This window comes from Anabrus simplex, chromosome 6 (assembly GCF_040414725.1).
Source record: "Anabrus simplex isolate iqAnaSimp1 chromosome 6, ASM4041472v1, whole genome shotgun sequence".
Classification (NCBI taxonomy): Eukaryota; Metazoa; Arthropoda; class Insecta; order Orthoptera; family Tettigoniidae; genus Anabrus; species Anabrus simplex.
Window position 1 is genome coordinate 171,063,881 of NC_090270.1, and position 27,578 is coordinate 171,091,458.

Here is a 27,578-nt window from a genome sequence, read left to right on the forward strand (position 1 = left end):
TATAATCATCAAACTCCCACGCATCAATGAGAAAAACCCCGAGCAGGAAAAAACAAAATATGTAAGATATCAGCATGGCACAAAGAGAAACATCTTTGGACCAAGGAAACAATATAAATAACCAAAGGGAAAATCCCAGGCAGGCGCATAGCCTAAAATATAAGAAACATAAACATGGTGGCCCCATGGGTAAGCGATTGGCCAAGACAGGTGCGAAGGCAAAAGAAATAGCACCGTACGAAAATGCAAAAATAAGATACAGAAACAACATTAAAATGTAAATTTAGCTGACCAATACGTCATTCTTTCACTCCCCTCTCATACCAACATACTTGCACACATTCAGAACAGCCAGGATCGGCAACGAATATGAGCACCAGCACCAGTTAAATGGTGAACAAAATTGCATATAGCATGACTCAGAGGTCACAAACGAGGTCTGATATTAATATCAGGAGTCGCGTGCACAGCCCAAAGGAATTTAGCTGTGGGATCAGACAAATCCCGTAGTCGTGCACAAACCCATCAGGGTTCGCACTTCATACGACATGAGTGGAAGCTTGCATTGACACAAAGGGCAAACAGTCATTAAATGGCCAATTTCATAAGAATGCAGTGCACATGAAAAGAAGTAATATGAGACCCAAGTATCAACATATCATAATCACAATAACCACAAGAAAACATGCAGCCCATTCATACTGCGGAGCGAATAAACACATATCAATCATCTATGAATAATAGAACAAATATTACGAATGAATAGTCGAACAAATAATATGAAAGAATTCCCATACCTGGAATATATTAACCAGCAAAGTAAGAAGAAGGATGGTAGTATAGGCTAAGTTTGAATCGTTTAAAAACCATTCTGTAAGTCAAAAACGCTACTCTGATCTGCTTGGGGTCCATTGTTTATTTTTTTTTCTCTAAACCAAAACAAAGATTTGAGTCAAAGTGATATAATTAATATCTCATCGGAAAGATCAACCATCCGTGTTCACCATCGAGGGAGCTGCCCTCTCTAGTACAATCATGGAAATAGTTAAGTCATTCAAGGTGAGGCCGGAAGAGGCCATTAGCAATAATAGAATAGTTAAATTTATGAATTTGCCATGCAGACATGGCTCATCTTTCACATTTCCTGATGTTCTACCACATACCTTTTCTGCTCATCCAACCAGTGCTTCCTTAAATCTTTTCCATTCATCTTCAACATTCCCCATCTCCGTCCTGGATACCAAGGGTATTATATCGCTTTTAAATTCTTCTTGTATGCTTTTCTCCTTGAACTTCCATACTTTAATTCTTGTCTCTCTTCTTAATGGGGGTTTTTCAATCTTTTGCACTTTCAATTTTCCTATCACAACTCTATGATCTCCACCAAAGGCTTCTTCAGACATAGCTGTAACATCTAAAAGGTTCTTCTGGTGTTCTTTCTTGATGATTATATAATCAATCATGGTCTTTGTTTGTCTGTCTCCCCAACCATACCTTGTAATCTTCTGACTGTTCTTCCTAAACCGGGTGTTTCCAACAATCATTTGGTTCCTCATGCAAAAATTCAACAACAACTCACCTTCTGGATTTAAATTTCCATATCCAAAGGGCCCTACAACATCACCCTTTCCTTGTCTTTCCATTCCAACTTATGCATTTAGATCTCCCATCAATAGCACTTCCTTATCTTCTATCTGTCTCTCCACTTCCTCTAAAGAGTCCTCTAGATGTTCATCTATGCATCCCATTTGTGGGGCTTACAACTGGAACAGATCTTTCATGGCATTTTCAAACTGGAGTCTCATCGCCATCTTCCTATCACTGAGGCATTTTGTAAACTCCACATATTCTTGGATTTCTTTTCTAAGTATGATGGCCACTCCAGTTTTTGCTTCAGGTCCTCTGCTGTAATACAGCCTGTATCCTTTTTTTTTTTCTTCTTTTTTTTTCAGAGGAATCTCTCTTGTAGCCTTTTTGGTCTCACACAGTCCAAGTATGGCTATATCTTTTTCTTTCATGAAGTCAAATTCTTCTGTCTTTCCCGTCAGTGTCAGGACATTTACTGTCGCAATCTTTATGTAGTTTGGTGCTGGTTGCCCACTTCTCACAGTTCTCCCAGCACCCAAAGAGCTGTGTATTGCTTTTAGCAGTGGACGCCCTAACCTGTTCTGAGGCACCATATCTGCGTTATCCATGTAGGCTATTGTTAGGATGGGCTTGCCACACCCAAAGGTTTTCAGGCAGTTTATAATTTTTTAATTCAAAAATTAGTTTTGGCAGGCTGAAGAACCTAGTAGTTCTTAAAAAGAAAAAAATAATTATTCTTTGCACATGGCCAGCATTACTATTTGACTTATGTCCTTATCCGAAATAACAGCTGATCTTTGACATCAATTTATTACACATGAAAAATTACCGTACTATTGCTAAGACAGTTCACTAATGCTTTGTGAAGATGACTATACGTTTTACTAAGGTACCAGGTTATGCCTCTCTGTTTGTGGCGAGTAGTTCCCCATCACTGCTGCCAGTAATCACTCATCAGGCACCAAATAATGGAGTATTAATCTTCTTACAGGGGTATGCTTTGTGCAGGTGTGAGTACCTATGGCTTTTTTTTTTTTCACCGTTGATCACTGACACTTGCTATTCTAATGAATGACAGCTTTGGTCTAGCTCAGCACAGGGCTCATGTATTACATTAACGGCAATCTCCTAGAGTTCACCAAAAATTATATTGGCCTTAGCGAAGCAGAAGCCACACCACAAAACCTCCTAGCAGAAAATGAACCCATTAGATTCTTGTATATGCTAATTGTTACTGTCTGACCAAAATACGCATTGTGCAAGACTAGATCTCCCCAAAGAGAGAGATCGATCAACATGAAACAAGAAGGCTGTTATTCATTGTACATAAATATTGTTACACATTGTGACAAGACTGCATCTCTGTAACATTATTTAGTGTTAGGGTGTAACAATGTGTCTACAAGATGTGACTCATTGTCCACAAGAACACAGTTCAGGCCATCTATTGATGATGAAAACTTGAAGAGATTGTTGACAGTAACATCAAGGCTACAGGGCAATAGCTTTCAACCAACCTTTGACAGAGCATTTCTCAAACAGGCAAAATCTGCCACTGCAGCTTCCTTTAATCAATAGCAATTGTCTACTAACGAAGAATCTTCTGTAAACCAATAAAATAGGCCTACCATACCGTACATGTTCTTATAAATTTTCAAGTGTTGTATAATTAGGTATCACTGCATATGAATACATACGAGAGTAAAATATTTGTGGAATTAGATTCCACTCAATTCCCAGGATATATGTATTAATTTAAATGTGGACTTCATGACATGATGCATGGATCTTGCTGGGATAATATATGTATTGCCCAAGACATACGGAATAAGCAGTTTTGACCAATCATCTCCTGATTACTCCTTATTTTTTATTATTTTCACATCAAAATCTCCCAATTTTTGTGTGTAAATTTGGCAGGTATGTAATAGGATGCCTTTACCAGACTTCTGTGCTAGTATGGTATTAGCAGTTACAAATACATTCTTTAAGCATAAGGCTGAACACTGTTCCACGTGGGAGGGTAGGAGCACCAGATCCATAAGAGACTATACCGTAACTGACTTTGAATTCTCGTTAGGAATGTGTGGGTATTCCAGTGATTTTTTGATGATACACACCACTATCTGATCTCTAGTAAACTATCTCTAAGCCTAGGATGAGGAAAGTCAAATCTATCTGCAGACGAATAAGGGTAGAAGGTTTCCTGCATGAGGAAATTAGACAAAAGTACATGGATATGATTAGTGAAAAGTTCCAGTAAGCAGGTTCAGGATATAGAAAGAGAATGGGCGGCATGCAGGGATGCTGTAGTAGAAACAGCATGGAATGCCTGGGAACAACTGTGTGTAAAGATTGGAAAAGGAGAACATCGTGGTGGAATGATGAAGTGAGACCAGCTTGTAAACTTAAAAAGAAGGCATATCAGAAATGGCTCCAAACAATGACATGCAGACGGGGAATTGTACATAGATGAAAGAAACAAAGCAAAACGAATAGCTGTTGAATCGAAACAAAAGTCGTCGTATGATTTTGTTAATAACATAGGAAGATTTGGTCAAGTGGCAAGGAAAAGTTTCTGGACAGTAATAAAGAATCTTAGAAAGGGAGAAAAAAAAGGAAGTAAATAGTGTTTTGTGTACACCAGGTGAACTGAATAGATCCGAGGGAATCACTGGACATGTGAAAGAAATATTTTTAAAAATCTTCCTAGTGCAACTTTTTAGGGATGTGAACAACCAAGCTCATGGCAAGCAAGACATTGATGTTCGTGAAATTACACTTGAGGAAGTGGAAAAGGATGTTAACTCCGTTGTCGTAAAGCAGCAGTAGTATATGAAATTAGACATGAAATGGTGAAATATAGTGGGAAGGCACTGATAAAATAGCTTCGTAGAGTAATAAGATTAGCATGGAATCATAGTAAGTTACCTTCTGATAGAACAAAAGCAGTAATTGCACGTATCTATAAGCAAGGAAACAGGAAGGATTGCAATGACTATCAAGGTGTATCATTGATCAGTATACCAGACAAGGTGTTCACTGGCATTTTGGAAGGGAGGGTGCAATTAGTCCTTCAGAATAAGTTTTATGAAAACCAATGTGGTTTCAAATCACGAAGTGGCTGTCAGAATCTCATTTTTAGTATGCACCAGATACTATAATTTAAAAAATGCTGCGAGAGGAATAGACAGTTATGTTGTTTCATAGATCTGGAGAAGGCATATGACAGAGTACAGAGGGAAAATATGTTAACTCTACTGGGGATCATGGAACTAAGGGTAGATTATTAAAAGCAATGGGAAGCATTTATATTGACAATTGGGCTGGTGTGAGAATTGATTGTGGAATGAGTTCATTGTTCAAGGTATTTACAGGAGTTAGACAAGGCTGTAATCATTCGCCTTTGTTGTTCATAGTATATGTGGATCATCGACTGAAAGTTAGAAAGTGGCAGGTAGGGATTTAATTAAGTTGAAATGTAGTAAGCAGTTTGACCTATGCCGACGACTTGGTCTTAACTCATTGAAAATGGGCCCCGAACGAATGCTGCTACCCCATGTAGTCCGGATAGTTCAAGCCTTCACGAAAGAAATTACACTGCTGCATTCCAAGTACTTTAACCCGAAAATTATTCAAGATACCGACTTCAAATTTGGAATGTGTACTCACTAGATTGCTTAGTACTATGTACGGTACGTATCTTTCTAAGCACAGTTTAACAGGAATGCACTGTTTGTGCCTTTGTGTACATATTGTATTCAAGTATGCAAGGGTTTCTCTTAACAGTTACTCCCTGTTTAGTGTTAGCCGTTAATCATTAGAAATATCCAATTCACTGTCACCAGGTACCTATCATAACCGGTCTGCACATAATTAATCACAAATATCGGTATCCATCTACAACTAAATGCACCACGCCATGTTGACATCCACTCTGGAGTTACAGGGAATAGGTCTACTTATCCGATGTTTTGTAAAACACATTAAGGTTTAAAAAAAAAGAAAGCTGCAACAGTAGCGATAGTTTATATTCCTTGACTACACTGTTTGGAACACACAATCTCGCCCACAGTTTACCAATGATCAAGGAAATAAGAGGTGCATAAAAGCTAAAATTCTCGTAGCCCATCACCTGCTGCCGGCTTTCACCTACTGTTAGCTGAGAAACTACGAGAATTCTCAGAGTTTGTCACCCATGTGGCACATCAGATAATTAATCTGCGTATAAATGTTGAAACACTTTGTCGTCCTTCAAGGCATGTTGCCATGGGCGTGCCATCTTGACAGTTGTCTCTAGGCACGCATAATATCACCTGTATATATAGGTTGTTTTCATGGTTACAATGATCGTAAATGTGAGGGGGAAATGTATTGGCACCAACATCCATTATCTTACTACTCCATGACATGATGGCAAATAGTTCAAACTGTAGCTAACAGACAGCAAAACAAGCTAAAAAGTAAGCCAGTATGTAAATATGGAGATTTCTGGGGTCCGTCCACAACCCCTGGCCGCAGTAATACGGAGATGTTTGGGGCCAGTCTTCAATGTGTTCATGGTAGATTGTGCTGAAAGCCTGCAATCTAATTTCTTTGAACTTGAAAATGGGTGCAATGATTGATATGAAAGTCAGTCTTTCCAAGACTAAAGTGATATTGTTGGATAAGAAATCTAAGAGAATTGAATGTCAGATTTGGAATACAAATCTGGAACAGGTACACCATTATTTCAAGTATTTAGGATGTGTATTCTCCCAGGATGGTAATATAGTATGTGAGATTAAATCAAGGTGCAGCAAATCTGATGCGGTAAACTCAATAGTATTCTGTAAGAATGGAGCAAGTTAGAAGTAAGAGACATGAAAGTAGCGAGAATGATCATTGGTACAACAGGTGAGAACAATGGCAGCAGGGTTCTCAGAATGATGAGATGAAGGCTAATTTAGGAATGAACTCGATTGATCAAGCTGTACACGTAAATTGGCTTTGGTGTTGGGATCATGTAAGGCGAGTGGAGGAGGATTGATTATGTAGGACAATATTGGATTAGGTCATGGAAAATTGGAGAAGTAGAGGGAGAGCAAGACGACGAAGGCTGGACTCTGTATAGAACTAAACAAGGCCACAAAGCTCATTACAAATAGAGAATTGTGGCAGAGTTGAGTAAATTTGTGGAAGCTTACAGACTGAACATGCATGTATGTATTGTTGAGTGTTATATTGTACAAACTCATGCAGCAATTCGCAGAAAGAATATGAAACTAATATTTGTACAAATCTTCCTAAAAGGTTATAACATTATTTAAAAGGTAAGAGAAAACCTTAATGACTGTAAGAATGATCCAGGGACATTCTTCCTAGACCAGTTGCAAAACTGGAATAGTAGGATTAGACATTGCTTGATCCTAAAATTGTAACGAGACAAAATACCTCATAGGCAATATAATAAAGATTATGGGCAGTCTGTATCCATTGATTACAGTAACAGTCGTAAATGTCCACTGCCCAGCTCTCCCAAGATGGAAAACTCAGTCCACCTACATACGCAAGATGCGAGGGATGAAGCATAAGACCACAAGTGGCCACAGCCTAGTAAGTGGTCCTGAGAGTTGGGATACCAGTTGCTATGGAATGGGGGTGGGCATCTCGAACATATTTTGAGTCATGGCCCTCCTTATGTTCAGGCAGCTAGGACTGTACAATGCTCCAGTGGTCCATAACCCATTAGAGGAGAGATTCTCACTTGGACTATGTGTAAGTAGGGTAGCATTCTGCTTCATGAATTTACAGAGCTCAGAACATTTAAGCAACCCTCGGACGTATGGGAGTAACGGAGTCCCACTCCCATTTGATAGGCGAGGGACTCCTTGGAGACAACTTGGCGAATGAAATGGAATTCGATGGGGAGCTATCAATATTAATGAGGCTTATGGAAGAAAGGAAGTAGAACTGGCTACGTCAGCAAAGAGGATGCATCTGGATGTGCTAGGAGTAAATGATATTTGGGTAAGGGGAGATAATGAGGAAGGGCAGAGTATGGGGTAGGGCTGTTTATCAGGAATACTATTGAACACAGCATAGTTACTGTTAGGCACGTAAATGAGCGAATGATGTGGGTAGATTTGTCAATTGAAGGAATTATGGCGAGTATTGTCTCGGTGTATTCACCTTGTGAGGGTGCAGATGAGGATTAAGATGACAGGTTTTATGAAGCATTGAGTGACATCGTGGTCAGGGTCAACAGCAAGGACAGAATAGTGCTACAAGAGTTGGAAATAGAACTGAAGGATACGGAAGGGTGATCGGTAAATATGGGGAAGATATGGAAGCTAATGGGAGTGGGAAGCGTGTGCTGGACTTCTGTGCTAATATGGGTTTAGCAGTTACAAATACATTCTTCAAGCATAAGGCTATTCACCGCTACACATAGGAGGCTAGGGGTACCAGATCCATAATAGACTATATCAGGGGTGGCCACTAACCTTACTTCTGGGAGCCGCAGATTTAGGAGACAAAAATTGGGAGCATGTTTAGGAAATGGTTTATAAAATGAAGACACGTTTTTTATTTTATAACAAATGAAGAAACCTTTATTTTCTACACTACGCAGAACATTATTTTTCAGGTACACATCAAGGAACGAGATTTTACTTTTGAGAAGTGATTTTTCTGAGTGTTCATTTTTGCTGTTATTTTTTTGAAATCTGGCTGATAATTGGTAAGCACAGTTTGCACAATTTCACTTAAATGTTCATCAGTTTGTTCAGATCGATATGTAGATTTAATGAATTTAATCGTTGAGTACAGTGATTCACACATTTAAGTAGTCCCAAAGATTGAGATTAGTCTTTTGGCACACTGTTTTGTTAGTGTGTATGTTTCTTCGGGAACATTTTTCCAAAATTCTGTGGTAGAAGTGCCACTTTGAGTAATTTTAATCCTTCATCCTCTTGCAGTTCTTGTAGCTCCAACTCGACAGCTGCTGTATCCTTCGTTATTGGACATGAAACAGGACAGCCATTGCTCACAACATCAACAGAAAAAGGATTTTCCAGGAATTATTTCTAATCATTAAATCTGCCATTGATTTCTTCAGGAAGGCCAGACATTTTACTCATGTAATCTTCAGTTTCCACCTGAACGTCAGGAAGGCTTTCAGTAATTTTCTTCAAACATTTGAAGTAAGAAAATGTTTTAGTCTGAAGGTTTTTCCCAAAAAGCTTCAACTTGCTGTGAAAGCCAAATACAGTCTGGGCCAATTCAGAAATATCTTTACAAGGAAGATATTGTTTTTGAGCGGGAGAGTGTGTCAGTGAGCCAGTGTCGGGAGGTGAAGCCAGTCGCGTTCACGTATAGACAGTAGCGAGTGTCGATACTGTACTGAAACAGCACACAGAAAAGTATTGACACTCACTACTGCCAATACGTGAACGCGACTGGCATCACCTCACGACACTGGCTCACTGACGCACTGTCCTGCTCAAAGCGCTATCAAATGGAAGGCGCCGTAACTATCTTCACCTCCCATGTCTTACCACTGATCTACAGCGCTAATAACGTTAAGCCGCACATCACTGCTACTGACTGACACCAGCCGCGATATATCGTTAGATTCCATTAATTATATCATTTAATTTAACTCTAAGGTTAGTGTCAAGAGCCGCACAAGACTGACTCAAGAGCCGCATACGGCTTGCGAGCCTCATTGTGGCCAGCCCTGGACTATATCTTAATCAACTTCGAATTCAGGAAATCTGTTAGGAATGTACGAGTTTTCTGTGGATTTTTCGATGATACAGACCACTATCTGATGTAGTGAATAAGTATCTCTAGGCCTAGGGTAGAGAAAATGAAATCTGTCTGCAAACGAATAAGGGTAGAAAATCTCCAGGACGAGGAAATTAGACAGAATTACATGGATATGATTAGCGAGAAGTTTCCAACAGTAGACAGTAAGCAGGTTCAGGATATAGAAAGAGAATGGGTGGCATACAGGGATGCTGTAGTAGTAACAACATGGGAATGCTTAGGAACAACTGTGTGTAAAGATGGGAAAAGGCAAACATTTTGGTGGAATGATGTAGTGAGACCAGCTTGTAAACATAAAAAGAAGGCTTATCAGAAATGGCTCCAAACAAGGGCCGAGGCAGACAGAGATTTGTACGTAGATGAAAGAAACAGAGCGAAACAAATAGCTGTTGAATCCAAAAAGAAGTCGTGGGAAGATTTTTATAACCTGGATAGGCTAGGTCAAGCAGCAGGGGAAACCTTTCTGGACAGTAATAAAGAATCTTAGGAAGGGAGGGAAAAAGGAAATGAACAGTGTTTTGAGTATTTCGGGTGAACTCGTAATAGATCCCAGGGAATCGCTGGAGAGGTGGAGTATTTTGAACATTTTCTCAGTGTAAAAGGTAATCTTCCTGGTGGTGTTGCGAACAGCCAAGCTCATGGGGAGGAGGAAGACGATGGTGAAATTATGCTTGAGGAAGTGGAAAGGATGGTAAATAAACTCCATTGTCATAAAGCAGCAGGAACAGATGAAATTAGACCTGAAATTGTTAAGTATAGTGGGAAGGCAGAGATGAAATGGCTTCATAGAGTAATAAGATTAGCATGGAGTGTTGGTAAGGTACCTTCAGATTGACAAAAGCAGTAATTGCACCTATCTATAAGCAAGGGAGCAGGAAGGATTGCAACAACTATTGAGGTATCTCATTGATTAGTATACCAGGCAAAGTATTCACTGGCATCTTGGAAGGGAGGGTGCGATCAGTCGTTGAGAGGAGGTTGGATGAAAACCAGTGTGATTTCAGACCCCGGAGAGGCTGTCAGGATCAGATTTTCAGTATGCGCCAGGTAATTGAAAAATGCTACAAGAGGAGATCTAGAGAAAGCATATGACAGGGTACCGAGGGAAAAGATGTTCACTATACTGGGGGACTAGGGAATTAAAGGTAGATTATTAAAATCAGCCAAAGGCATTTATGTTGACAATTGGGCTTCAGTGAGAATTGATGGTAGAATGAGTTCTTGGTTCAGGGTACTTATAGGAGTTAGACAAGGCTGTACACCTTGGCTGTTTGTAGTTTACATGGATCATCTGCTGAAAGGTATAAAATGGCAGGGAGGGATTCAGTTAGGTGAAAATGTAGTAAGCAGTTTGGCCTATGCTGACGACTTGGTCTTAATGGCAGACTGTGCCGAAAGCCTGCAGTGTAATATCTTGGAACTTGAAAATAGGTGCCATGAGTATGGTATGAAAATTAGCCTTTCAAAGACTAAATTGATGTCGGTAGGTAAGAAATTCAACAGAACTGAATGTCAGATTGGTGATACAAAGCTACAACAGGTAGATAATTTCAAGTATTTAGGTTGTGTGTTCTCCCAGGATGGTAATATAGTAAGTGAGATTGAATCAAGGTGTAGTAAAGCTAATGCAGTGAGCTCGCAGATGCAATCAAGAGTATTCTGTAAGGAGGAAGTCAGCTCCCAGACGAAATTATCTTTACATCGGTCTGTTTTCAGACCAACTTTGCCTTGTGGGAGCGAAAGCTGGGTGGACTCACGATATCTCATTCATAAGTTAGAAGTAACAGACATGAAAGTAGCGAGAATGATTGCTGGTACACCCAAGTGGGAACAATGGCAGGAGGGTACTCGGAATGAGGAGATGAAGGCTAATTTATGAATGAACTTGATGAATAAAGCTGTACGCATAAACTGGCTTCGGTGGTGGGGTCATGTGAGGCGAATGGAGGAGGATAGATTACCTAGGAGATTAATGGACTCTGTTTAGGAGGATAAGAGAAGTAGAGGTAGACCAAGACGACCAAGGTTAGACTCAGTTTCTAATGATTTAAAGATAAGAGGTATAGAACAATTGAGGCCACAGCATTAATTGCAGATAGAGGAATGTGGCGATGGTTAGTAAATTTGCAGGGGCTTGCAGACTGAATCCTGAAAGGCATAACAGTCCATAATGATAATGTATGTATGTTCAGTCATTTTCGTCTTTGACTCAACAATTGAAGCTCGGAAGTTCCCACAAAACTGGGGAATTAAAGATGAGTCCTGATCGATCCATCTCTTTCTTGGCTGACCTCTTGATCTTTTGCCTTTGAGTTAGTAACCCATATCGTAGGGTATTTTTATCTCGATTTATGGAAGCGCTGAGAAACAACTCTCAAGAAATGCACAATCTAGAACAGTATAGATGCATAGTGACATTGGTCTACGACATAGCGGGTAGACTCAGGCCGGAGATCAGGAGACAGTTTGTGTGCAGGTATAATAGAAACCAGTCCTGCTGGTGAGCTGACCAAAGTCCCCAGGGTAGTTGAAATGTTGAAGTTTGACAAGGTAAACCAAGATTGTTACAGCCATGGGTATGTTAGGCTTGAAATATTTTTCCGTCATAAACTCGCAAATGACAAAATGTAGAGTTATATAGTTTCGACTTCATGTTTTGGTTATTTCATTAAGTATACTGTATGCCATCTGTGTTACATAAGCAGACATGCCAACTCCCCCCGATTTAAGTGGGAGACTCCCTATTTTTCGTCCTCCCTCTCTCCTGATTGCAAAGACTTATCTCCTGATTCTGAGAACGGATTTAGTATTCCTGTACTTTTTTTAAATCCCAGGTTTTTCCTCATTCTTTAAATAGCTGGAGATAATTGATGATTATTGGGCGCTGTCAAGGCAGATGCTATCAGCTGCTGGTGTTCTTAAATATTACAGGATCTCTAATGTAATAGTTTTTATTTTATCATTTCCACATTGCAATGCCAACTATGAGTATTTTTTAGCATATTTACAAGGGCAAATCTCAATTCAGATCAAAGCTTCCCGAAAAAGAATTCTGGAAAAACTTTTAACCTTAAAACCCATTCAGCAAGGCCAGTGCTTTGAGCATAAATCTAGTTAAATTTATGAAGAGGACTAAAGCAGTTACAGTGAATAGTCATGTGTTCTAAAGCTCGGGTACATGCAGTATTTCAGTATTTATAAATAAATAAAATAAGAGAAATTACGTAGTTAAAAGTATAACATGTTAAATATTCTTTAAAGTTACGTAATCAATATTTCGGGATATGGCACAAAAAATCTCATTTTTTACATTTGAAAGATGGCACATCTGCGTAAGTTACACAAGTTTTGCTGGTTCTCGATAGATCATGAAGTAATTTGTATCAAGACCATCATTTCATTGTTTGTAGTCTGCCAGTTTGCTATATTGCTATTCACAGTATTATTTCACATTTCAGATGATGCATGTTTTTATGTGTCTAACTTTTCCATTACAAGTTTTTCCTCTTGGTAAGTCACACTCTAGAATTTTGCTGTAAAAATTGTAGAAATATGTGCAGCTATTACGCAGATAAATACGGTATGTAAACAACCCTTACTCTTACATCTGGTTAACCTCTTCTTACCAACAGAATTAATCCTTACCTTTAGTATAGAGATGCTTGCTTTTATTTCTCTCATAACATCAGATTTTACTGTCCATTCTGTTTGAGGATGCCTTTATGTTCTTTGGTACCTTTTCATTTTGCGTTTTTGAAGCATTAGATGAGCAATTTATTTTCAGGTTGTGGAGCTGTTACGCCATGCTCCAAATTGCAGCATGCTCTTTAACAAGTTCATCCCTGCTCATCACTTACAGTTTGGCTGGCAGTGCCGGGTAGCTGATTATGGCTTTACTAAACTGATCGAACTGTTTGAAGCAATACCTGATGTCGTGAAGGTATGCATTATAATATTTGATTATATGATGGGACCATGGTGGCAGGCTGAATTTTTCACTTCATGTGTAGAAACTAACTCACATGCAGTATATACAGTACTTCTAATACTTAGCTTGTGGTGGTATGCTGGATTCATGTGGCACTTCCCTAATTGTAATATATACCATAGGAGGGGGGTGTAGGAGTGTGGAGAAAGACACTATAATATAGAGAGAAGTTCACCAGCCCCTTGTGATTTAGTTTCGTGCATCCCTCTGTTTTTACTACAGGTCTGAATTACATCAGTCCCTCTCCCTAAACCACGGTAATATAACGAGGTGCATGCTTATGGGCTCGAAGACAGCAGGAATCGTGGGCACCACTATTTAATTCATTATGGGTACCGTCCGACTCGTTGGCTGAATGGTCAGCGTACTGGCCTTCGGTTCAGAGGGTCCCGGGTTCGATTCCAGGCCGGGTCGGGGATTTTAACCTTCATTGGTTGATTCCAGTGGCTCGGGGGCTGGGTGTTTGTGCTGTCCCTAACATCCCTGCAACTCACACACCACACATAACACTATCCTCCACCACAATAACACGCAGTTACCTACATACGACAGATGCCGCCCACCCTCATCGGAGGGTCTGCCTTACAAGGGCTGCACTCGGCTAGAAATAGCCACACGAAATTAAATTATGGGTACCTCAAATGAACCCGCAAAATGAGCACAGGTACAAAGAACACGACCTTACAACAGGAGGTGCACACACAGGCAAGGAGTAGGTATTGTATAGGTTGGAAACTTCACGCCGCATGCCAAGCCTCGCAATAACTCACTTGACAGGGGTGCGGTGGGAGATGTAATATTGGACGGTGGTCGAAGGTTTGAATCCTTCACAAGTTTGTTTTGTTATTTTGCCGCCAATTGCCTTGGATGTGGTGAGGTTGCATACATGATAGCTTCTACAGACTGATTTATTTTGCCCTGTAATGGGCTGTATATATTGTGGCATAGGGTATTGAGCTGGGTTGGATGAGGATGTGATGGTCTGTGGCTAGGACGAAAGCAACCAAACAGCTACATTGTACATGTTCCAAGCTTTGTAGACCATATGTAGGGTAAAACGTGCCCTATTCGAACAGTAACAACTTGCGATGGCAGGTAGGTATTTAGTTGCGCGAACTCCCCTCCTTCGAGGCAAGTCATAACAGAAAGCTTATTCACTGCTTCATGATGTATTCCAGTGAAGAGTATGTGGATATGTTACTCATGTATAAAGAAACTAGACAGAATGCATACCAGGTACAATGCCTGTATCAGGAACATTATCCGGATAGGCTACAACCAACAGGCATTATGTTTTCGAGTGTAGAAAGATGTCTGCGGGCTACTGCGTTCCTGGGAAGGACACGGCCTGTTCTAGATCAACCTTGTGACGTCTGCTCTCAATGAAGAGGTGGTGTTGGACACTGTCTGGCCTAACCTTCACACTAGCACATGGGCCATTGCACAGACGACAAACCTCACCCAAGCGTCCGTTACGAATATATCGCACACCCAGCAGTTTCACCTATACCATCTGCACTTAAGCCCAGGGCCTCCATGATCATGATTTCGAAGCATGGGTAGCGTTTTGCCAATGGACCCTACAACATGTGGACACTGATCCTGCCCTTTTTTAGCATCAGTCTTATTTACATTTTTTTTAAATTGAGTGTTAGGTTCTTAAGTCCGAGAAACTGATTTTGAGTGATAAATTTATAAACTATCTGCAAGAAAACATATGGTAACAGTATTATACCTGAAAAAAGAAACAACTGTACTAAAATGGAATGACATGTTTTTTTTCTTAACAGAACATTTATGTTTACACTTTTCTAAATGTGAGTGTGATTTGATAGAATCTGATGTTCTTTTAGGAAGAAACAGGTCATTCTATTTTTATTAAGTTGTTTTCTTTTTCTGGTTTAATACTGTTACCATGTGTTTTCTTGCAGGTAGTTTATAAATTGATTACTCAAAATTAGTTTTGGTGGACTGTAGAACCTACGTTATAAAATAAATTAGTCAAAACTGAAAAGAAATGGCTTCATATATATCTGTTTTAAAATGTATTTACGGATGAAGCGCGGGTCCCTCAACAATAGAACCATTAATCAACATAATATGCGTTACTGGGGTGTGGATAATCCCCATTGGGTACGACAGACAGCTTTTCAGCTACAGTGCGGCATGAACTATAGTGTGGCATTGTGTGTGATCACCTCATTGGTCCTCATTTCTTTGAGGGACCTCTGGCTGGAGAACGCTATCTACAATTTTTTCAAGATGACCTACCACTGTTCTTGGAACATGTGCTGCTCCTTGACCACTGCAGGACGTTGTTTTGAACATCATGGAGCTCCACTACACATGGCGGTTGCTGTCCAAAACAATCTCCGTGCAACGTATCCTGATAGATCGTGCGATCGGACCGGTTAGGTCCTCCCCTTGTTATCCAACTTACACCCGTGGATTTTTTTCTGTGGGACTGTGTAAAACAACTAGTGTATGCACATGAGGCGAGCATTGCTGGTCACCTTAGACAGCTTATCACCGAGGCATGCCGATTCATTACACTGGAGATGTTGCAACATGCCAAATGGTCCTTACAACATTGCACACAGTTCTGTGTCGACCACCTAGGTCGTCAGTTCAAGTAGGTGCTGCATTAAGAGATATAGCTAACTGAAATCCTGTCACATGTTTTCTAGCCTCTTCCAGACCAGCTCCATACCATATGCCACCATACCAATGGCCCTTTTCAGGGTCAAATAAACAAATCAGTCTGTGGGAACTATTAAGCATGCAACCTTGCCACATCTGTCTCCCAGTCACCTGGCTGTAAAAACAAAAGAAACCACTAGCCAGTTCAGCTGTAGAAAGGCTTGACGGGCCGATGACCTTCGATGTTAGGCCCCTTTAAACAACAAGCATCATCATCGAAAGGCTTGACATGAACTGCACTGTTTTTAGCTCATACACTACCTGTTTGTGGTCTGTGTGTGCACCTCCTGTTGTATGGTACAGATTCTTCGTATCTGTGCTCATTTAATGGGTTCATTTGGGTACTCGCAATGAATTAATAGTGGTGCTCATGATTCCTGCTTGTTTTTAGCCCATAACTGCACATCTCAGTTATATTACCACAGTTTAGGGAGAGGGACTGATGTACTGTATTGAACCCATAATTCTACGATGAGAAAATTATTTTTTTATTCCAAATATTTATATCAGCTACAAACTACTTTTTGAGAGCAGCCATGTTTCTATTTCAAGGGTCTGGCTGTCTCGTGGGAACGAGCTCCCCATGTCTGAGCAAGCCGCAAGCTCGTGAAATGCCGGGACACTTCGGTGGACTTCGAATATTGGACAATTTATCAAATTTAAGGAATTCTTCATAACGAGAAATTTTGGTGACATGGTAAATCCAGGAGTAAAGAATCTAAATTCTTCTTAAACCCTATGTGAAGACAGAACCCCCAGGGTAAAAATAAATGCAGTTATGCCTAGAGAAGAATTTGCGTCCGGCACGCAGATCAGACACACGTGCCAAGGCCGATGGATATAGAAAAACCCACGAAACGCCCGGGCAGAAATAATTTATTTTGCCTGTTGCGAGTATGGGAAAAATATGAAATTCACACTGTAATAAATCGTAAGTCTGGCCGAAGTTATGGAACAAATTTCAGCAAAATTGGTCTATTGGATGCGGAATTAGCATATTACACCACCAAGCTTCATGGTGTGGGTGAGCGTCCTCCCATAGATTATAAAAGAAATCTCTCCCCATATATTTGACACTCTGTCTGGTTGTTGGAACAGCGAAGCCCGCGTCACTCATGAGCAGGAAAGTGCGGAAATTTGGTCTTCAAGTAACTTATTACATGCTTGTGTCTATCGTTCAAATATACTGTTAAAGCAGAAGATGATAGTAATTTTCTGAGCTGCCGCTAATGGGAACTTTGAAGGTTTAGATATGTGGGTGAATAAGTAATTGAGTTTCTCTCTGTATTCAGTGTGTGCGTCTAATATTTGTCAACAAGAAGTCTGGGAGTTTATCGAGGGGTCTGGTTTCTTATCTGTTTGGAACACCTGGCCCTTAGTAGGGTGAACGAGGGCAGACTCTTGAGAAAATTGTGTCAGTCGCCATTTGAGGAGCGAGCTCGTCACAAGGGCAAACGTGTTGAAAGTGCGTTGTTTGCGGCGTCAATCGACCCCGAGTGTAAATTATTGTGTAATTTAAGTTATGTATGAGAAGATGATGGTAAATGTAGCCATGGAAGGCTAGATGCGAGGTCTGCTGGCTAGATGCAGCCAGAATCCAGGATGGTGACTATGATTACAGGTCTGTGAATATTTTGTATCAATGTTGTAGTTAGAACACTGTTTGTCCCAACCAATTTTCATTGCATATGTCGGGTTGATATTTATTAATGATCAGGCGGATGTATTACATTTCTGGTCGTCGTGTGAAACTCTTGAGTGCTGTAAAATTCACGTCAAAAAACTATAAAATGCGAAATTTAAATATTGTGTTAATATTCTTTGAGATATTGTCCAAATTGAGTAAAATTAGGAAGGTGATAACGATAACGTAGTTGTGGTGAATGTCTTAATTTCGAATATCGTAGGAATTCAGAAGATTTTTGTCGAAATGATGATGATAATAACAACAACAACAACAACAATAATAACAACAACAACAATAATAGTAATAATGTTTACCGCAGGATAAAATTTTTCTATGTTAAAAGTGGATTTAACAGGTATGTTCTACAAGGTTTGCGGGTGTCTAGAAATTTCCAGAGAAATCCAATAAAGTTATGTTTTATTCATGGGAGGTAAAATTTTGTAACATCGTGTATGTCGGTGATGTGGAAAATCACGGTGTGTTGTATTCTTGAGGTCCGAAAGTTGAAGTAAAAATAAAATAAAAATATATTTTTATAAAGTTGTTTGTCACGAGAGGATTGAGGTTTGAAAAGTCTTGAAATATAAGAAAATGGATTGAGGGCAAAGAATTTATATCTGTTGAGATAAGAGTAGTATAGATGTTGAAAGCAAAGGAAGCCTGTATATTTCATGTAATACCGCCGTGAGAAGGTGATGATAATGAATTTTTGAGGCTACATTTTCTGATGGCGAAGAATTTTTGAGACAGGCTGTATATTAAATTGATATTTACGTGGCAGGCTGTAGTATATTCCGCTAACAATCCGAAGACTGAGACCTGGAGAAGGTTGGTTCAAGATGATTGTTGTGTGAGGCATAGTAAAATTTCAAGTTAAGATCCCCAGTGAAAAACTATTCTTGGTGAAGATTGTAACTCTTGGTAGTAAAAATCAAGTGGCTAGTTACGTAAATTCAGTATAATGAATATTATAGTAATATGACCTCAAAAGTAGAAGGGCATTCTGAATACGCGGTTGGTGTTATTTGGCAGCTTATAAATCTCATATTTTATCCCGTATTGGCTCAACACAACTAAGGTTAAGTTGTAAGTAGGTTCCCACCTTCCAATACTTATCAATTTCTATACAACTATAACTATCATATGTGTTTTAATTTTTGTGCCATTTTGTCTAATCTTTTAGCTGAAGATGTTCCATAATTGGAATGAAACATGTCCTAGAGATTAAGCTGGTTTATATTATGTAATTAATGAAACTATTGTATAGAAATTGATAAGTATTGGAAGGTGGGAACCTACTTATAACTTAACCTTAGTTGGTGTTATTTGACCGTAATGACAAGTTTCCAATCAGTAAATTTCATAAATTACGAGACGATAATTTATGATTAAATCAAAAACATTGTGGGATGAGATATTGGACGTTATTAAAGCGATATGTTTGGCTGTTGAGATTCATTGGGTTTCGTTTCACTGTATAGTCATGGATATGAATATTTGGAAAATGACGGTAGGCGATTTGAGGGCCTTGCCCTAAAATTACAGTGTGGATTTTTGCGGTGGTGATGATTATTGTTTGGCGACAGTCAAGTAGTGTTAGATGTGTGTTGGAAGTCGTCATTTTTCCAAACTTCATTGCGCATGTTGAGATTGTGTTTGAGTTGTGGATAGCTCACCACGGGTTATTTATTTTCAATTTCACATTTTAGTAACAAGATAGGGACTTAGTTGCGACTTAGTTGCATTTGAATGGAATAATTTCAATAAGTTAATTTATTGAATTTACCACCAATACAATGTATTGATTAGGTATCATCAATACGGATCAAGAATGATATTTATCACATGTAAAATTAGTTGCATTTCCCGACTTGCGATCATTGTGTGGCAAGATTCGTTTCATTGTATGCTATTATTTTTGACAAAGTTTACAGCTAAAATATCTAAGAGTGTGTTGGAAGTTATGATTTCGCCTGATATGCTAGAGGAAGCGTACACGACCCAATTTCCACTCGACAATAGTTTTAGGACGTCACATGTTATCCTAGGAGTATACTGATGAGATGTCCTAGTTTACGCTCAACGATAGGGTTAGGAAAGTGTATGTGTACATAGAGGTTAGTGTTAGGGTGTGCAGACATTAGGTAAGCCCGACGATAGGTCTGGGATGTCAGCTGTACATACTCAAGTCTTAGAATAGATGTTTTTGCGAAGTGACTTGAGCGATGATAGTGTCTGCAGTAGTGTATGGCAGTGTGAAGAGTGTTAGCTCAGTAATGTTAATGCCAGGTTTGCGCACAGCCCTTTACCAGCTGGAAGGCGTTTACCTAAGATTATGGAACCACTAACGGCATATGAGGGTTGTCCAGTATTGAGTACTGAGTTGATGGTGATTGAATATTTACTGCAGTTCGCCATACGTGTCTTGAGTTCAATGAACTTCAGTATTTTATTTTATTTTACGGACTTAATTGTTTTGTCGTTCTGACGTCCGTTTTGCTTTGGTAGTGTGCGTGCTGACACTCAGCGTATTTGTGTGAGGCTTGAGTTACGAATGCGGGTTCGATTCGTCAGCCGGTAATGTATTTTATTTCAATTTTTGTCGCTCCTTTCCTTTTTATACGTAGTTGAGTATGGTCAATTGATAATTTTGTAGGTAGTGTGTTGGGACAAACAATAAGTAGATGGATCTGTGATTGCAGTCATTGTAAAAGAGGAAAGATTTTTGTAATTTTGTTTTATTTTACCATGTGGACTTGTAATTTTATTAAGTGTAACGTAACCATTTATAACCTGAAAGTCGGTTTTATAATAATATTTTTCAAGTGATTTACCACTTTTTATTTAACTTCAGTGTTTGGCATTTCCTCTAAATGCGTGATGAATAAGTGTTTCCTTTATTTCGCAGTTTTGTTCCTTCAGAACGACGTAACTTAAGGTCTTCCCAGATCGTGTTGTTGTTGGTTCCTTCTGAACAGCTGTGTCGGTAATGCACGTTTAGCATCAGGATTATTTTATGACTTAAGGGTGTCATGAAATGAGAATACATGGTGGAATTTTGTTTTTCAATTGTGAATGCTGCTGTTAACTTGTAGTGAACACCATGCTTTCCAGTAATATTTCGCAACCTATCCAAAGCAACTGATAGTCAATTTGGTTCGATTAAGTGTCCATTCGGTGGGTGTATCCGTATTCAACTGGTGGATAACCTTAATTAAGAGGAAATCGGGCGTTCTACTTGTTGAAGGTCAGATTTTCCACGGATTGTGTGGATTAATTCTCAGTTATTGTTTGGATTAATAGGTGCCCGATTTTTCAGGCTTTCTTTTAACCTTTTCAGTTTTGCTGTCCACTAATTTATGAGATTCCTACTTTCTCCGAAGAGAATTCTTCGATATTATAATTAATAAAAATAACGCTATGCAATATGACTGCGTTTGAAACATTTAATAAATTGTTTTGATCAAGGAATTTTTTTTTTTTTTTTTTTTGTGCAGTTAATTGGTTCAATAAAAGTTAGTAAGCACATATTTGCTCCTCATTTCAACTAGTTAGGCTCTCTTCTGAACCCCATCATTTGGTTAAGATCGTGTCTGAATTATTCCCACAACGACCCCAAGATTTAAGAGTTCAGTATTGCTCTACTGCAGCAGCTGTGGCCGACCAACGATGGAACGGTAAGTCAAGGGTTCAGTATTTCAGAATTATAGTAAATGCAGCGGAATGCATAAAACTAAATCGTAAGGGGCTGGTGAACCACGCAGTATAGTTTGCGTAGAATATTCGTCTCATCCTGATAAAGTTGTTACTTCAGTGTAAACAGTCATTATTCAAGGGATTAATATTATTATTTTATTTCATTACAGGTGAAATTAGTTGCAATTCCTATATCTTAAACTACAGTGAAAACTATTTCTTTCAAGTGAAAGAGGCCTACAAACTATGAGGTCTCGCTTTCACATTAGCTCAGATTGTGTTTTTACCCTGTGCTGTGTGGCTACATCCCTTCAACTTGTAAAAATGTCAGAAGTGTCATGGTATACAATTTTAGGTACACTTATACTTACTTGTAATGAATGCTTATTCTCAAAAAAAAAAATGTTTAAAGAGTACTCTGTTTCATCTAGACAGAACATCAACACCTTACAATTTACCTATAAAAATTACAATGAAGAGATAGCAAATATAAATAAGAACTGGAAGTGTCATTATTTCTTACTGACCTTCTTACAGAAAGTTCCGCATTAGCCGTAAAGAATGATTACTGCCATCTTTACGCTTTCTCCTTACTTTTGTGTTAACCACCAGATGCCATACTTTCAGGAACAATGAATTAACATAATCAATAGGTTCTTCTTTTCTTCATGGGGCCTCAAAATATTAGTTCCTAATTAGCATCGACCTCTAAGATCTTTTTCTACCATGTTTTTCCTTCATTCCCACCTAGATATACCTGCTCCCTTCACAAGGCTGCAGGTTGTTGTTATTGGGTCTTCCTGGATTTTTTCTCTCTTCACCTGGTAGTCCTAGAGTGGAGAGGCTGATTCCTCTGCTTAATTGCATTTCCTACATGTATTGTCTCTTATTACTCCAATTCTGTCTAGGTGTTTTTTCAGATGGCAGTGTCCTGTCAACAGTCCTACTACCCATCTTATATTTTCTCTGCTGAGTTTCGACAGTTCTTTAGTATGCTTCTTGTTTGGTCTTTTTATCAATTCCTTTGCAAGCCTGCATCCTGGAGTATTTTTCCAGTTCTCCATTTGTTTCTTTTGTACCCATTTTCCTATGTAATGTCAGGCTTGTCCATAGGAAATCCCGCTTACAGGTTCTGTGCTTACAGAATGTGTTTCTGCCCCTTTCCTGGCCATTTTATCTGCCTTTTGATTTCCTTCTATACCTGCATGCCCTGGTACCCATATTATTTTGACAATGTTGTAATTTCAGAGCTTCAGGAGAAGCGAATGGCAATAGCAGACAATTCTGGATATTATCCGGACTGCTTCTAGTGCCTTAATGGCTGCTTGGCTGTCCATAAAAACGAAAATGTACTTATTCGTATAGTTCATTTTCAGATTTTCTTCAACACTTGTTGTGATAACTATCACTTCCGCTTGAAAGACTGTAGTGTGTTTGCCGAGGCTCATCTGGATTGATCTCTCAGGTCTTCCCCTGTCGATCCCTCCTCCTGTGTCATCTCCGGTCTTTGAGCCATCAGTCCACCACACTTTATCTTCTTTTTCAGTATTCCATTTGTTGATATCCCAGTCTTCTTTTTTTATTATCTGGATCTCAAATGGTTTTTCAAAGTTGTACTTTGGTATCATATGATCACAAGGCATGTATAGAACTTCCTCTGTTACTACTCTGTTAATTTTACAGTGTCCTAGATTGGGTCTTGCCAAAACTAGTACCTCATGTGAACGATATGTGATTCATTCACATTAATAAATGTCTTTGTATTTAATAGGAGGAACCCTCTTAATTTCAATTATTGTAATCCCACTTCAATACAGATCATCAAATTTATAAATATCAATGGCTCTTTTAGATGCATACAGCAAGTTCTTGGCCCAGGTTATGTCCTTTCTCTGTGTGGATTCCAGGTTAGATTTTTATCCAACACTGCACTTTAACACTGCACTTATGTGCAGTGCCTCTTCTTAGATATATATATATATATTGCCCAAAGAGCTTCTGTGATCTCTTTTCCCCTAATTTCCTCCTTGTAAAAGGAACCAGAGTTATCTTGTTCGGGTTGACTGATAGTTGTTCTTCCCAACACCAGTTCTCCATAGGTTAAGTGATCTTTGCATGAGATCCTGGATAACACTCATCAGCTTACCTCATACCACAATCACTAGGTCGTCTGCATATCCTTGTGTATAAAAACCTTGTTCGTTGATCATAGCTATGATTTTGTTCACCGCAAGGTTCCACAGCAGAGGAGACAGAACTCCTTCCTGAGCACAGCCTCAGGTGTCCCTAACCATCGGCGTTTCTTCAAACAGGGTTGCTTTTATCTTTCTTCTGTCTAACATGGATTTAATCCATTTGATGGCGGTTTTACTCACCTTGCTCTTTTCCAGTGGTTTTATCATTGAGGCATAGGTTGTATTGCTGAAGGCTCCTTCTATATCTAGAAATGCCGCCAGTGCAATTTCTTTATATTCTAGGCTTTCCTCTAGTTTACAAACCAACTGGTGGAGTGCTATTTCAGTGGATCTGCCAGGTCTATATGTAAATTGATTTTCATGTAACGTTAAGTTCAGTTGCACCATTCTTCTGATATATTTATCAAGAATTTTCTCCATTGCTTTTAGCATGAAGGAGGTTAAACATAATGGTCTGTATGTTTTGGCTTGGGCATAATTTGCCCTTCCAGGCTTATGTATGAATACTACTTCAGCTTCAGACCATGATTTCGGCACAGACCCTAAAGCTAGACTAGTTCTGAAAAGGTCCGTCAGGGCATTGACAAGTATCTTCCGTCCTTCCTGTAGGAGTATCTCCCATCTAGGAGCCTTATTTTGGGGTGAAATAAAACTGTTGATTTCGGTGTTAATACCGACACTATTTCGGTAGGTATTTCGTGAAATAAATTGTTATACTGATCGATGTTTCCTGCGAAATCTTCCTTCTAGTGGCGTATGGACTAAATGTAACTAATTTGTGATAAGGGGTTTTAAATAAACTCTTGTGATGTATCATTGTTATTAAATCTTAGAAAAACCAAATATGCAAATTTTAACTTACAGAAACAAATACATAAATCACTGATACTTCAAAATGATATACATTTATACATAGCCTACATTTTTAGATGTTGAATTACTTGTCTCCAAAGTACAAACTAAGCATGGTTTCAACATTATCTGGATGCAGAGTTCTGCGACATAAAGTGTCTTTGTGTAAACAGAGAAGCTCCTCTTGCTGACCACATTAGATGTCTGAAACCATAATGCTTGCGAACACTTGGATGCAAATTCACTGTGGTCTTTTATAAAACCTCCTAAAACTTTACTAACACTGTCACTTCCTCAACCAGATGTGCTTTCATTGCATTTTGCAAAGTCATATAGCACTGGAAGATGTTCATGGATATGCTCCTTTTCCCCGGTTGGGGATGAGTTGCTCAGATAGTTAAGGCACTGGCTTTCTGACCCCAATTTGGCAGGTTTGATCCTGGCTCAGTCCGGTGGTATATGAAGTAGTTCAAATATGTCAACCTTGTGTCACTAGTTTATTGGCACGTAAAAGAACTCCTATGGGACAACATTCCGGTATCTCGGCGACTCTGAAAAACGTAAAAGTGGTTAGTGGAATGTAAAAACAATAACATTATTACTACTCAAACAGGCGATTTATTTACAATAGGCCTACCAATACCGTCATATTTTACTGTGAAGACAGTATTATTTATCTTTCCTTTTATATTCATTCTCTACCTCATGCCAGGATTATTCTATTTTTCTAGAGGAATGTTGGCTTTCGTGAATGCTTTTTTTGTGTCTATTACAAATTTCTCTCTATAATTTTTCAACACCTTTACGATCTGAAAAGTATCGCCGATTGTTATTTGCCACTTAGAATTATGTTCATTTGCTTCATTCCGATTCTCTGCAGTGTATATCGCACGTTTCCACTTTACGAATATTACTGGAACGCTATTGATACATTAGAATCTTTTTTGCAGTATCAAATACATAGAACCCCTCACTGTTGTATTCCTCGGCTCTCGAAAAACCTGTTGCAGGTTCAGTTTTCGGCATTTTTATATTTATTTGTTGGACATTTGCCAATAAATGTTCGTAATTAACAGACTCTCATTGCGTACTGCTGTATCTACGACCGGTATTGTATCTTGTTATGACCAAAATGCTATTTGCTGTAACCGATAACAGATATTGATTTTTATAGACTTCCTTAGAGATCGCGGAACTGAATACACATACTTTCGATACAAATTGCGTACCACTTTGTGTGCATTTGTGTACAGAATATACAGCTCTTATCAAGCAAATGAGAAGGAAACTACGATAGTCAAGTTCTCAGAAGCATTTAAATGTTTATTGGAGAGCTCTTCCGGTGCCGTTTTGCATTTTTTGCATCAAGTAGGGTATATTTCGTGATTATTGTCGCAATTCGCGCGATAAATCGGATTTCGCGATATTTCGAGAGTTCATTTTGCTAAAATACAGTTTTTTTAGTACCTGGGAAGTCATTTATAGACAAGAAAGATCAAAAAAACTTGTGCCTATCGTTATTACCAAAAAATACGGCCCCTACTCCCGTCCTTCCTGTAGGAGTATCGGAAGTATCTCATCTGGCCCCGGAGCCTTTATAGGATGAAACGTGTTGATTGCCCATTTTACACGGTTATGTTTTATTATTCTCTTGACACAGTTCCAGTATGCTCTTCGAGCTCCGGTTTCTGTTCTAACCGCTCCTTCTTCTGTCATCTCCTCAGCCTCAGGAAAGTGACATGCCATTAGTATCTCCAGCGTGTCCCTCTCCGCCTGAGTAAATGATCCATCTGGTTTCTCCAGTGTCCCCACTTGATTTATATGGGTTGCTTTGAGAACCCTCTGGAGCCTTGCTGTTTCAGTGTGTGATTCCACTTTCTCACACAACAGTCTCCAAGATTTTCTTTTTGCTCTCTGTATCTCTAGGTTATACTCAATGAGTTTCCTATAATATACATCCCACATACCATTTCTAGATGATATCCTGTACAACATCGTAACCTCTTTTTTCATTTTGGCTAGTTCGTTGTTTCACCACCTTACTTTTTCGGTGTTTTTTCTTTTCTTTGTTAGGACAGTTTTCATGGAATGAATCTATAATGGCCTCTTCTAATAGTTCAACTGTCTCATCCAATTCTGTCTGTCCTCTCACGTTACTTGCAGAGATGCCAACTATTACGATTCAGTCGTAATAATTATGAATTACCCATCATAATTATGCCCTTACGAATCACACACCACAAATTACGATTTTTTGTTCATTTTTAAATCTAAGTGTATGAAGTGTTCAAAAGGATACACAATGAATGCCATTACAGCTTGAATTCTCAGAATATTATTTCAAATTTCTCAGTAATAATTTATACCCCTTTCCTGTCTCTCATTTAAGAATATTTCAAGTTTTCATGTGCCGAATGCAGTGTGTGCTTCCAGTACAGGAAAAATAGACACCTGTGAAGTGGTATATCTTGCGGAGTTGTCTTTGTTCGTCACGTGACCAGATTTCCATGCAAGTATGCGAGTTCTTTTGTCTTTGTTTTGGCGGCAAAGTGGTGACAAATTCCATTTCATTGTGGATACTGTGTGCGTAACTGTTGAAGAATTATTTATTGTGATTTTGGTTGCCAAATTTACATATATTGCTCTTCTTTGATACATGCTAATCATGTGTAACAAAATGCGAGGTTTAAAATAATGAAGCGATTTCTTGTGCAGGAAAATACGTATGGTGATGTTACCGTGATCAATGACGCTAAGTAATAAACCGAAAATAGTTCAAAAATTTAGGGAGGAATACTCGAAAGAATGGCTCTGTTTACTGCATTCCTCTACATCTCATTCACACGTGTTTTGTAGTGTGTAGCTGCGATTTTTCAGTTGTGCATGGTGAGGAAGGACAAGACTGAGTTCCGTGCTAATATGAACACCAAACTGTTAAGTGCTCTGTTAGTGCAGAGAATGCATATGATATCAAAAGAAAAAGCATGTCACCAGTGTAAGTTTACCAAACAGCAGCTACAAGCTGCTAAGGGGGCAACTACAGTACTCAACAAAAGAAATT

General features: G+C 39.0%; 1 protein-coding gene across 6 annotated transcripts in view; it reads left to right on the forward strand.

Annotated features, from left to right (window-relative positions):
- The window catches only part of Marf1 (meiosis regulator and mRNA stability factor 1-like protein), an 818,555-nt gene that overhangs the window by 520,053 nt on the left and 270,924 nt on the right, over positions 1 to 27,578 (forward strand). For all 6 annotated transcript variants that reach the window (XM_067150043.2, XM_067150047.2, XM_067150048.2 and 3 more), the window contains exon 19: positions 13,184 to 13,339. In XM_067150043.2, coding sequence (XP_067006144.2) covers positions 13,184 to 13,339 — 156 coding nt within the window. The remainder of the gene's footprint in view (positions 1 to 13,183; positions 13,340 to 27,578) is intronic.